Consider the following 14,771-nt stretch of genomic DNA (forward strand, 5'->3'; position numbering starts at 1 on the left):
GGATGAAGGAGCCAAAAAGTCCACTAAACAAGTTCAAGGAATAAAAGGAAGGCAAACAAACAAAGCACAACTGGATTACCAAACAAAATTCCCCAAGATATCTTGTAACTACACAAGGTATGAACCTAACACTCAAATTGACAAAAATACTAAACATGGCAATAATGAAAGTCAGGTCAATGCTAGAAACAATCAACTGCATATTAAAAATTCTAGCAATAATTCTAATCTTGATAATGTCTCTGAGCCAGCTCCTTATAATGTGGTCCAAACATTTGCTGCATGATTAAGGTATAACCAAGCTAAGAATGAAATTCCTATAGTTTTGAATGAACCTGTTCACAACACTAGGCAAGGTTTCCCGGCTGTGCTTCTTGAGGAGGATATTTACTATGTAAAGTTGGATGAGGTGTGTAAGTACACTCTAGTGGGCAAATTTACTAATACAATGCCTAAAATGGAGTTAGTTAGGAAAACTTTCATTCTCCAAACTCAACTCACAGGGAGTGTGAAAATCACACATTTCAATGCTAGACATGTTTACATTTACTTGGATAATGAGTTCGATTACTAAACTGTTTGGACAAAGCTTAGGATGAACATTGAAGGTCAAATAATAAGAATATAGACATGGACTCATGATTTCACCCCTGAAGAGGAGACTCCTATTGTCCCAATTTGGGTGGATATCCCTAGTTTTCCATGGCATTGCTATAAGAAAGTGTTGTTAACAACCATTCTTAGTTCTATTGGGAAAATGTTATTCTTAGACTCATATTCCTCCCAAAGAACTAGGGGTTGTACTGTTAGAGTTAAAGTGCAGGTTGATCTCACTAAATCTAGACCTTCCTATGTGTGGCTGGTATTCAAAAATTCTGACCCAAATAAAGAAAGATGGTTGAAGCTTGAATATGAAGGCCTCCCAAACTACTGCTTGTTCTGCAAACATCAGGGACATATGGATAGTGAGTGCACAATTAACAGAAGGGATGAAGACACTAGGAAAAAGAAAGAGTGGGATTCTGAGAGGAAATCCAAGGAAGAACAGGAACAAGGAGACCATTTAAAGACTCAAGGACAAGACAAAAGTAACCTTGAACTTACAGCAAAAACACAGAATCAACAAAACAAGAATCAAAAGGAAATGATCAAACAAAATGATATAGACAGTCAATCAAGGAATCAGCAGGTAAGTCAACAAGAAAGAAGCACCACCCTCAATCTAAAGGAACAAAACCAGCAAGTGAATCTTCAAGATGAACAATAGCAGACACAAAAAAGGAGGCAACAAAAACATCAAGTTCAAACTAACTCCAAGGCTGTTTCGAGACCTGTCTCACCTTAAATGCAAAAAAAAGAAGAAGCAGCAACAAGCAAGAGCAAGCAACAACATGTATAACTAACATTCAGACTCAAAATACTTTTGCTAACCTTGAAATGCAGAAATAGCAAACTGAAAAAAGGAATGAAGAAGATCAAGGGAAACAAAGTGATACAATTGCTACTGACAGCACTTTTAAGAGTAAGAATAAGCCAAGTAAACCAAAAAGAGATGCTGCAAAAAGGAGTAAAAACAGACAATAAGAAAAGGATAGTGAATAGGAGCAGGATGGAAGGGAAGAATCTTGTATCAAATTTATCATGGTTGATGATAACCATGGATTAGATATTCTTCCCCTACAAGCTCAGTATATGACCCCTCCTACAACTGATCTCCTTGATTTCAGACAACAAAAGGGTAAACTTAATACTGTGCCTATTTTAGATGAATATGTTGTGGACAATTCAGAGGATGAAATGGATGGGGATAATCATTCCATAGAAGAGGTTGAGGAAGATGATAACACAAAGCCAATGTTTATCTTCAAGGGGTTTCCATCATGAAAAATTTCACTTCAAGAAGCAAGATGCATATACTGTCACTACAGGCAGACCCAACACTAGGCTTTTCTCCTCAAGATTGTCCCAATGATTAGTACAATGACATGGAATGTGAGAGAAATCAACACTTAAGGGGTGTTGGAGTGACTCAAAATGCTCAGGAAACTCAACCATTTATCTGTTATTGCCATTTAGGAATTTTTGTCAAATAGTGTTCATATTCAAAGCTTCAAAGTACAGCTAAGCATGGATAGTGCTATTAGCAATTGTAATGGTAAGATTTGGGTTTTCTGGAGTAGTGATATTAACTGTAATATTCTTGATGTAGATCAACAACAAATAACTTGCAACATGAAACACAATGAATTACCATATGAATTTTCTAATACATTTTTCTATGCTAAATGCAAAGACCATCTTAGAAGATCTCTGTAGGACACAATGGTACAACACTCTACCTTAAATAATAATCCTTGGTGTGTTGTTGGTGATTTCAACGTTATAACTTTTGTTGAATAAAAACTTGGAGGATTACCTTATAACATGAGAAAAAGTATTGAGTTTATTAATGTCATTGAAGCTTGTGGACTCTTGGACATAGATTTTAGTGGACAGTTCAAAAAGAGGGTATTAACCATAGAATCTGGAAGATACTCGATCGGGCGATGGTTAATGATTCTTGGTTGGAAATGATGCCTCAAACCACCATAACTCACTTGTCACCTACGGGATCGGATCACTACCCCTTCTTATGGAAATGTCTTCCTCAAGTACTAAACACATCAAATACTTCAGGTTCCTCAACTGTTGCGTAGACAACCCTCACTTCATGGAAACTGTCAAAACCTGTTGGGAAAAGGATGTGTAAGGTAATGTATGTGGGGATTTAACCAAAAAATGAAAAGATTGTCAAACACTCTTAGTCGTTGGTCAAAGAAGGAATTTGGTGATATTTTCTAAAATGTTAGGATGTATGAGGAACAATTGAACAAGGCTAAAGAAAACTACATCTCTAACCAAAGTGACTCAAATAGAAGTTTCCTCTATCAGATTAATGCCAAGTACATCAAGTTCCTCAAGTTGGACGACAATATTTTAAAACAAAAACATCAGCTTCAATGGTTTAAGGAGGGTGACACTAACTCTAAATACTTCCATTCTGTGATAAGGTAAAGAAGAAGGAAGTTATTTATTCATAAAGGTGTCAATGAAAATGGAGTCTGGGTACAAGGTGATGACAACATTGCTCAAGTAGCTTGTGAACATTTCAATGAAATTTTTAGTGGAGATGAAAAGCGTATAAATGAGCATACTTTGGAATGTATTCCAAGGATGATAATTCAACACAAAAATACACAGCTAACCAATATGCCAAGTATTGATGAACTTAAAGAGGTGGTCTTTTCTGTAATCCTAATTCGGCGGCTAGGCCATATGGCATGAATGGGTATTTCTATCAGAAGTGTTAGCACATCATCAAGAATGATCTAATGGTGGTTGTGCAAGCCTTCTTCAGTGGACAAATGATTCCCAAGTACTTCTCCCATTCTTGTATTGTGTTGCTCCTTAAAGTTAAAAATATAAACAAAATGACTGAGTTTAGGCCTATAAGTCTGAGCAACTTCACTAGCAAAATCATATATAAAGTAGTAAGTAACAGACTTAGTCCAATCCTCCATGCTCTAATATCTCCTAACCAATCCGGGTTTGTTTAGGGCAGAAGTATCTCAGAGAACATTATGCTTGCTCAGGAAATCATTCGTCACATCGAAAAACCCAATATTGGTAACAATGTCATCATTAAACTAGACATGGCTAAAACTTATGACAGTGTGTCATGGTCTTACATCTGTCTAGTTTTTAGGAAAATGGTATTGGATGAGGTGTTTATTGATATGCTGTCGAGAATCATGGCTAACAAATAGTACATAATCATAGTCAATGGTAAGACATATGGTTTTTTTCATTCCACTAGAGGCCTCAAGCAAGGTGACCCCCTTTCTCCAGCCCTATTTATTTTATGTGTGGAGGTGTTATCAAGATCTCTTAACATGCTTCATAATCATACGGATTACCATGGTTTTATCATGGAAATGAGGGGGCCACATGTTAACCATTTGTGCCTTGCTAATGATATCATTTTCTTCACCTCTGGGAGATGCAAAACATTGAAGATTCTTATGAATACCTTAAAAGAGTATGAGAATACTTCTGGACAACTCATCAACGGTGATAAAAGTCGCCGTATGCTACACTCTAATGCTTTCACTAGCACTAGAGATAGAATAAAGAGACTTACATGTTTTAACAAAAATAGGGTCCAATTACCTACCTAGGCTGCCGTTTATTTGTTGATAGGCCTAAGAATAATTATTTTTCTGACCTTGTTAGTAAAAGTTATTGGCGGGATTACAGGGTGGCAAACCAAATAACTTAGCTACGGGGGCAGGGCAATTCTTACAAAGCATGTGCTACAAGTTCTCCCTATCCATCTACTTTCTGTAGTAACTCCCCCAAAAACTATTCTTAAGCAAATCCAAATGTTTATGGCTGATTTTTTCTGGGGGTGGAATAGTGATAGGAAGAAATACCATTGGGCTTCTTGGAGGAACCTAAGCTTCCCTTATGATAAGGGAGGAGTAGGCATGAGGAACTTAAAAGATGTTTGCAAGGCATTCCAATTCAAACAATGGTGGATTTTCAGAACAAAGCAAACACTGTGGGGTGATTTCTTGAAGGCAAAATATTGCCAAAGGTCCAATCCAGTTAGCAAAAAAGGGGATACTAGGGATATATTAACTTGGAAAAACATGTTGATGAACAGGCCACAAGTTGAGCAACACAGCCAATGAAAGATGCAAGCTGGAAACTGCTCATTTGGGTGTGATAATTGGCTAGGCAGTGGACCATTAGCACACCTTACCTCAAGCAACAACAGACTCAATAATTCCAAAGTTGCAGATTTTTGGGAAGAAGGGGGATAGAGTTGGAGCAAAGTGTTGGGAGCAAGCACCAGCCAGTCAACTCTCCAGCATACTAGCTACATATATCTCCCCTCTCTAGCAGCTACCATATCATGCAGTGTGAAAACTCAACACCCATGGAAGATTCAGTTGTTCATCAACTTGGGAAGAGATTAGAGAAAAAAGGTCTAAGAATCACTTCAATTCTCTTCTATGGCATAAGAACATTCCATTTAAATCTTCCTTTTTCTATGGATTGCCCTTAGGGGTAAACTCCCTACTAATAATAAGCTTACTAATTTTGGCATTAAGCCATAAACTTGTGTTTGCTGTTTTGACAGGTCATGAATGGATTCCATAGAGCATATCTTTACCAAAGGAAAATTTGCAGCAGCAGTTTGGAGCAGTTTTGCTACTACTGCAGGCATGCTGCCAGACTGCTCCTCCCCGCAGGCACTGATCCAGCAATTGTGGGCTTCCAGGCCAAGAAATGCAGCACACAAGACACTACTACAAGCCACACCTATATTCATTTTTTGGAACCTTTGGAAGAAGAAATGTGCAGCAAAGTATGGAGAAAAAAAAAACCTCAGCCGAGACAAATATGCAACATACAAGGACAACTACAAGATGCTTAACACTGCCTTCCCTCAAGTTAATTGGCCAGCAAAATGGACATAATTACTCCAGATGAGTGAGAGGTGTGTGGCTGGTGGCATTTTGAGAGACAATCATGGCAGGATGGTGATGGCTTTCACTACACCAATAGGAGAAGGAACAAACAATATGGCTGGAACTGAGGCAGCCATCTTTGGATTAAGTTGGGCACTTGAACTTGGATATAGAAACATTATTTTGGAGCTTGATTCTCAAATAGTGGTGAATTGTATTTTAAAGAAGGCTACCCCTCAATAGAACATCATCACACAGCTGGGAAGGCTACAGAATCTCATCTCTCAAACTCAAAACATCAAATGCGTGCATGGTTTTAGAGAAGCCAATTGTGTGGCTGATGCTCTTTCCAAATTCAGCCACAAGACAACCATTCCTCAAATATACTTCAATAGCCAACAAATGACCAAGGAAGCAAAGTCATATTATCATCTTGATCTATTGCAAATGCCTAACTTCAGAAGGAAGAAGACCAAAAGGATTAAGGAACCTCGTTGAAGTTTTTATACCTTTTCAATATTGCTATAATTAAACTTATAGCTACTTTAAATAGGTTAGTTTAGTTATAGAATTTCTTGTAAAGGGAGACTCTGCCTAGTTTATGCTTCCAAGATGCTTTGTATTGAGAGGAGTCCTCTAATTAGGTACATAGTATTTTGATTTCATCTTTAATTGTAAGGGGAAGAGTTGACCTTCCTTTTGGAAAGTGGACTCCGCAGCATTTTAAGTCTGGAGGTTAGGTTTATGACCCCCTCCTTGTATTTTGTTTTTGTTATTAATGATAAGTCTTGGGGGTGTCGCTCAGCCCCTACCCCTCCAAGGGTTATTCAACAAAAAAAAATACCAAAACCCAAATATTAAATAGTAAACCATAGATTTTAAACCTCAAATGTTAATCCCTGAATCGTAAAACCTAAAAAAAAAAACTTTCCAGTAACTCTTATTTTAAAGCTAACCCTAAAACTTGAGTCTAAACTAAAAACCCTAAGTCCAAAATACGTTACCCAAACATCAAACACTAAACCATAGATTTTGTTCTTCTAATCCTAAACCACATACCCTAAAACCTAAAAAAACTCAAACCCTAACCCTAACCTTAACCCAAACCCTAACCCTATCCCTAAACCATTCCCAAAAAATCCCACGCCCAAAATACCATTACCCAAATATTAACCACTAAACCATATATTTTGGATCTAAATTTTTGAACGCCAAAACCTAAAACGTGAAAAAAAGCAAAAACCCTAACCCTAACCCTAAACCTATCCTTATCCCTACCCTAACCCTAAAGCCCAAAATACAAAAACACTAATCTATGGATATTACAACTCAAATTGTTAACCCAAAACAATAAAACCTAAAAAACAACCTAAACTCTAACCCTAACCCTAAAGCCCAAAATACAAAAACCCTAATATTAAACACTAATCTATGGATATTACAACTCAAATTGTTAACCCAAAACAATAAAACCTAAAAAACAACCTAAACTCTAACCCTAACCCTAAGCCTAACATTAATTCTTACTCTAACCCTACTATAATCCCTAAACCCAAGCCTAAAATACGAAAACAAAAACATTAAACACTAAATTATTGATATTAAACCTGAAATCCTAAACCCTAAACATAAAAACCTCAAAAACAGAAACCCTAACCATAACCCTATCGTTAACCCTAACTATAACCCTAAACCATAAACCTTAACCCTTAATCCTAAAATACCAGGCTGCAACATGTTATCAATTAAGTACACAACTTCGAATGCATTCATGTATTTAGAGAAGCAAATTGCCTAACGGATGCATTGTCAAAACATAGTCACAACATTGCCACTCCTCAGGTATATTTCATAGCCACAAATTATCGAAAGAAGCAAAGGCCTACTATCAGTTTGACTTTTTGGCGATGCCTAATTTTAGAAGAAGGAAGACAAAGAAAATTTTTGTGCCTCCAAGAGGTTGTATATCTTTAAACTTAGCTATAATTAAAATTATAGCTACTTTTAATAGGTTAATTTAGTTTATAGGCTTTTTTTTGTAAAGGGAGAGTCCCCCTACTTTATGCTTCCTAGATACTTTGTCTTGAGATGAGTCCTTTCCTTAACTACTTAGTATTTTGGTTTCATCTTTTGTGTAAGGTGAGGATTTGAATTCCTTTTCGGAAATTGACACTAAAAGTTAGAGGTTAGGTTTATGCCCCCCTCCTTGTATTTTGTTTTTGTTAATTATGATAAGGCCTGGGGGGGGGGGGGTTGCTCAACACCTACCCCTCCAAGGGTAATTCAACAAAAAAAAATCCCAAAATACCACAACCAAAACATTAAATACTAAACCATAGATTTAAAGCCTCAAATACTAAACCCTGAATCATAAAACCTAAGATAAAATCTCTATAACCCTACCCCATTAACTCAAAACCCTAAGCCCAAAATACCAAAACCCAATAATTAAGTACTAAATCATTGATTTTAAACCTCAAATGGTAAACCCAGAACCATAAAACCTAAAAAAAGCATACACCCTAACACTTAACCCTAAACCCTAAATCCTAAGTCCAAAAAATAACCCTAAGTCCAAAATACGAGAATCTAAACATTAAACACTAAACCATAGATTTTAAATTTCAAATCCCAACCCACAAACACTAAGAAAATAAAAATCCTAAACCCTAAACCTAACCCTACCCCAAAACAATAACCTTAAAACCCTAAGTCCAAAATATAAAAATCCAAACATTAAATACTAAACAATAAATTTTGAAACAGTAAATGCTAAACCCTGAACCATAAAACCTAAAAAGAACCTACACCCTAACACTAATATTTACCCTAATCTTAAACCCTAAACATTAAAAAAACCTAAGTACAAAATACAAAAACTCAAAAATTAAATAGTAAACCATAGATTCTAAACCTCAAATCCTAAATCACAAACCTTAAAACCTAACAAAATAAACCTTAAACCTAACTCTAGCCCTATACCTACACCTAAACCTAAACCATTAAATTGAAACCACATTATTAAAATACAAAAACAAAAATATTAAACATTAAACCATGGATACTAAACCGCAAATCCAAAACCCTAAACCTAGAAACCTAAAGAAAACACTAAACCATAACCCTAACCCCAACCCTAACCCTACCTTTTATTCTAACCTTAACCCTGAACCCTAAGTTGAAAATACCAAAACCAAAACATTAAATGCTAAAACATAGATTTTATACCTTAAATGCAAAATCATGAACCATAAAACCTAAAAAAAAACATCCTAACCCTAACCGAAACCCTAATCCTAAACCTTAAACCTAAGTCCAAATAAAAACTATAAGTCCAAAATATGAAAAACCAGACATTAAACACTAGACCATAGAGTTTAAACTTGAAATCGTAAACCACAATCACTAAAACCTAAAAAACCTAAACCCTAATCCTAAGCCTAACCCTAACCCTAAACCATCAACCCTAGACCCCAAGCCCAAAATACCAAAAACCAAACATTAAATACTAAATCATAGATTTTAAATAAAAATCCTAAACCCCAAAATGAATAACCTAAAAAAACCCTAAACCCTAGTCCTAACCGTATCTCTAACACAAACCCTAAACCTAACCCAATCTTAACTTTAACCCTAAAATCTAAACCCTAAACCTAACCCTAACTGTAACATTACCTTAACCCTAACCAAACCATAAACCCAAAACCCAAATATCAAAATACCAAAACCAAACATTTAACACTAAACCATTGATATTATTCCTCAAATCCAAAACCCAAAAACCAAAAACATAAAAAATTAAAAACCATAACCCTAACCCTAACCATAACGATAAACATAACCCTAAACCCAATGCTAACCTTAACCCTATCCTTAACCCCAAACCATAAACCCAAAATCCTAAGCCAATTTTTTTTTTAAAAAAAACATGAAATATTAAATCATAGATTTTAAACCTCAAATGCTAAACCTTGAACTATAAAACCTAAATAGATCTACACTGTAACTTTTATCGTAACCCTAACCCTAAACCCTAAGTCCAAACTGAAAACCCTATGTCCAAAATATGATACCCAAACATTCAACACTAAACCATAGATTTTAAACATCAAATACTAAACCACATAGCCTAAAACCTAAAAAAAAACTAAGACCTAACCCTAACCCTAAACTTAACCCAAACCCTAACCCTAAACCATTCACCTTAAATCCCACGCCCATAATACCATAACTGAAACATTAAGCACAAAACCATAGATTTTGAACAAAAAATTCAAAACCCAAAACCTAAAACCTAAATCCCAAAATACCAAAATCCTAAAATTAAACACTAATCCATAGATATTACAACTGATAAAGTTAACCCAAAACCCTAAAATCTAAAAAACAACCTAAACCCTAACTGTAATCCTAACCCTACCATAAACTCTAAACCCCAAGCCCAAAATACAAAAACTAAAATATTCAACACTAAACTATTGATATTAAACCTCATATCCTAAACACTATATCTAAAAACCTAAAAAATAAACCTTGCCCTAACCCTAAACCTAACTCTAACCATAAAAAATAAACTCAAAACCTTAAGCCCAAAATAACACAACCCAAACGTACTAAACCATAGATTTTAAGCATCAGATGTTAAACCAAGAACCATAAAACTTAATAAAAACCTACACCCTGACCCTTAACTCTAAACTCTAAACCCTAAGTCCAAAATACAAGTACCCAAATATGAAACACTAAACCATAGATTTTAAATATCAAATCCTTAGCCACAAATCCTAAAACCTATTTTCTTAAGCACTAATCCTAACCTAAACCATAAAACCAAAAGCCTAAGCCAAAAACACATCGCACCTCATTTTCCAAGATTTTTCTCTCTCTAGAAATTCTCTCTCTTCGCACGCGCTCTCTCTCTCAACGGCTGACTCACTTCACTCGCCCAGCGCCGCATCGGCGCGTGGGCCACCGGCAGCCGTCAAATGGCCACCGGACCAAACCCAGGAGGAGCGCTCTCACATAGGCTTCTCATCCCAACATAACACGCTCGATAATCAATCTCAGAATGCTTTGAAATTTCAGGTGGAAGATGCGATGGAACCTGTGATTTATGAAGAGGCATTCGCTGAAGAACACGAAAACATTTCCACAAGAAATTCTGGATGGAATCGAGTGGAATCGAGTAGGGAAGCGACTTCTAATCATTAGGATCTACTACCAGCTAAAAAATTACATCATTCCACCGTCCCAATCACTCAGAATCGTGAGGCGATTCCTGAAGAAGTCGCAACGAAATCGCCAGAATTGCTCCCTTTGATTCGAGCCACTTCCAGTCAAAATCGAGAGGTCGTGACCACTGGGGTTTGCTCCACTAACAAGGGCACACCTTTTGACCAAAGCTCGAAGCAAATGGATAGTCGAAACATCGACGACAATAATTCCAGCGAGGTTTCAACCTCAGTCGCCGAAAAAAATGGCAAGACACAAACAAAGAGGGTTCTCAGGCACAAGACATTCTTGTAACAACCTCCCCGCATCATATTGATAGAGGAATCAACAACAACAACAATCAATCGAGCACAGCTGAACACAAATCCAACAATAACCAAGAACAACAAGTCTGTGCAGGGGAAGGAACAAGTTGTAATCGTAGGGGAACACAAAGTGCCAATACAATGGTGTCACCAATAACTGAGGCAAAAACAAGGATCAACGAATCCAAACATCAACATGGGGAGGATTCGATTAATCACCAAGATAATAACATGAAGAACAACATCCCAACAAACTCACCAGACTCCACACATGGAGCTTCTAACTTTTCCATTGCTATGAGAAGTAATTCATCTCAGTTAACTCCTAATTTGAATGCAGGTAAATCAGCAACAATACATATCAAAGAGGTTAAAGAGAGACAGAATGCGGATGCAAAGGAGCAAGGACAGGAGCAAAGTGTTGGAAATTCTGATCACCCCAACAACCAGGAACAACAAATTGAGGAAGGCAGGAAAAAGAGTGAAGGAACCAAATTAAATCAGCATCAAAGGAACAATGGAAGGCAAACGGAACAAGAAAGACACAGTAACAAACCTGGAGGTAAACCTGGTAATCAATTCAACCAAACAAGTGAAGAATACCATAATAATTTTCCCAAAATTTCCAACAACTTTACAAGGTACGATCACAATCTTCATGTTAATAGAACTAATAAACAGGGTGAGATGATTATTCAGGCTAGTACTAGAGAGATTAGTGCCAATCAGCAGAATCAACAGCCTAATAGTAGCAACACAAAGGATCAAAACAATGAACCTGCTCCATACACAGTTGTCCAATCCTTTGCAGCTAGGCTGAGATACAATCAAGCCAAGGATGAAATTCCTATTTGCTTAAATGAACCTGTTCATACGACTAGGCATGGCCTTCCAGCTGTTTTGATAGATGAGAATGATTATTATGTTAAGTTGGCTGAGATTTGTAAGTTTACATTGGTGGGTAAGTTTACTAACACCATGCCTAGAATGGAACAAGTGAGGAAGAGCTTTATTTTACAAACTCAATTGATGGGGGGGTCAAGATCACTCATTTCAATTCTAGACATGTTTACATTGACTTGGATAATGAGTTAGATTACCAAACTGTGTGGACTAAACTGAAAATGACCATTGAGGGGCAGACTATGAGAATACAAGCTTGGACTCCGGATTTCACACCTGAAGAGGAAACACCTGTGGTACCTATTTGGGTGTCTATACCGGGGTTACCTTGGCATTGTTACAACAAGGTCTTTCTATCAACTATATTGGAGAGTATTGGGAAAGTACTCTTCTTGGACTCACCCACATCTCAAAGAAGAAGGGGTAGTACCATTAGAGTCAAAGTTCAAGTAGACCTCACTAAAGAAAGACCATCTCATGTGTGGTTGGGATTAAAAAACTCAAATCCTAACAAGGGAAGATGGTTAAAAGTGGAGTATGAAGGCATCCCTAGTTATCGTTTCTATTGTAGACATCAAGGACACAAAGATGAAGTTTGTACAATCAAAAGAAGAGATGAGGAAATACAACAAAGGAAAGAAATGAATGTTGGAAAAAACAGCAAAGAGAAAGGGAATGGAAAAAGTCAGGAACAAGAAAAAGATGCAAGAGAAGAGACAACAAAACCTCCCAATCAGCCAAATAAAAATCAGAAAGAAGGGAAGAAGAAAAGTGAGGAACAGAACCAATCAAAGGAACAAGGGACACACCTACAACACAAACAGGATACGCACAAACAAGAGGAGCAAGGCCATCAAGAGGAACACCAAGGAGAGCAGTGGCAAACACAGAAGAAAAGAAATCATAAGAATCAGGAATATGGCACCTCCAAATCTGTGTGGAGACCTGTTACAGCACCTCTGCAGCATACCAACAACAACCAACAACAAGAACAGAGCAGTACAGGTAATAATATAATTCCTACTCAAAATAATTTTTCATATCTTGAAATGCAGGAACAACAGGAGACACAACACACAGAACAGCAGGGATTTAGGGAGAAAGCAAATCAGGAAGATCACAACACATATGAACAAGGGATTGATCAACCTGTTGGCAATAAGCAAAACAATTTGCAGACACCAAATCTGCAGGCTGCTGAAGATAATAAATGCAAGGAACCAGGTATTGACTTATCTCTCCCAAACCCCAGAACCCCCAATGATTCTAATGCTACTGCTGGTCACACTGATGAAATTAATGGAGGTATGGATGGGGGGTGTAAGGAGAAAACCACTAACTTGCAGGATGGGGTTACCAAAGGGGGGATTTTGCCTCATGCTATGCATGAGGGGTTGGATTATGACCATAGGATTGACCATAGAGCCTCTAGAAGTGATGAAAATGACATGAAACAGCAGAATCAACAGTCAGAGCAGCATGATCAAAATACAGAAATCTGGAAGCAATCTGCCAAGGCAAAACAGGGGAAACAGCAACACAGAAAAAAGGAAGGTGATGAACAAGGGAAACATGGTGACACTAAGGATATTGGAAATACTCCAAAGAGCAAAAATAAGCCTAGTAAACAAAAGAGAGACAAAATAGGCAATAAGAAAAGGATAGTGAGCATGAGGAAGAAGGTAAAGAAGAATCTTGTAATAAATTTGTTATGGTTGATGATAATCAAGGTCTGGATATTCCTCCCTTACAAATCCAATACATGACTCCCCACAATCCAAACAAGGCTGAAAAGAAGCAACAAGAGAAAAAAGATCTTGACCATGTCTTGGATGATTATGCAGTAATTAACTCTGAGGATGAGACTGGAGGTGACAGTCAATCTTTTGAAGAGTATGAGGATAATGATGAGATCAGTGAGGCTCTTATTAGAGCCTTTAGTCCTTATAAAGATCACTCTCTAGAGGATGAGATAAAAACAAGTTACCACAACTCAGAGCCTCTCCCCAAGAAGCTTCCAACAAAACAGATTTCATTTCACTAAACAAGATGCCAACACTGTCACTGCAGGCAGACCTAACACCAGATTATTCTCTTCTAAATCATCTCAATGATTAGTACAATCATATGTAATGTGAGGGGTATCAACACCCAAGGTGTGCTGGAAAGACTCAAAATACTTAGGAAAATGCACCATCTATCCATCATTGCGATATTGGAACCTTTTTCAGATAGTATTAATATTCATAGTTTCAAAATGCAGCTAAACATGGATAATGCTACTAGTAATTGTAATAGTAAGATTTGGGTTTTTTGGAACAGTGATATTGACTGTAATATTCTTGATGAAGATGAACAGCAAATCACTTGTGACATGAAACACAATGAATTACAATATCAATTTACTAGTACATTTATCTATGCAAAATGCAAGGAATACCTAAGGAGACCTCTATGGGAGAAATTGCTACATCATGCTTCTAGAAACAACAATCCGTGGTGTTCTGTGGGGGACTACAATGTTATCTCGAATGTGGAGGAAAAACTAGGAGGACTGCCTTACAATATGAAGAAAAGTATAGACTTTATTGCAACTATTGAAGCCTGTGGTCTTATTGACATTGGTTTTAGTGGTCATAAGTATACTTGGACTAATAGAAGGGGTATTAATCAGAGAATTTGGAAGAGACTTGATAGAGCCTTGGTTAATGACTTATGGTTAGAAAAAATGCCTCAAACCACTATTACTCATTTATCATCTACAGGGTCGGATCATTGTCCTTTATTGCTAGAAATGGTTTCTAATGATTCTGAT

The 14,771-nt window shown here is 36.9% G+C and overlaps 1 protein-coding gene across 1 annotated transcript; it reads left to right on the top strand.

Annotated features, from left to right (window-relative positions):
- The first annotated feature begins 4,427 nt into the window (after positions 1-4,427).
- Positions 4,428-14,000, top strand: LOC138339332 (uncharacterized). Its single transcript, XM_069290923.1, has 8 exons — positions 4,428-4,646; positions 5,186-5,413; positions 5,535-5,723; positions 10,602-10,691; positions 10,779-10,880; positions 10,964-11,996; positions 12,149-13,579; positions 13,687-14,000. Exons 1-8 carry the CDS (start codon positions 4,428-4,430, stop codon positions 13,998-14,000), a joined length of 3,606 nt encoding a protein of 1,201 aa, XP_069147024.1.
- Positions 14,001-14,771: the final 771 nt, after the last annotated feature.

Source organism: Solanum lycopersicum, chromosome 11, assembly GCF_036512215.1.
Source record: "Solanum lycopersicum chromosome 11, SLM_r2.1".
Classification (NCBI taxonomy): Eukaryota; Viridiplantae; Streptophyta; class Magnoliopsida; order Solanales; family Solanaceae; genus Solanum; species Solanum lycopersicum.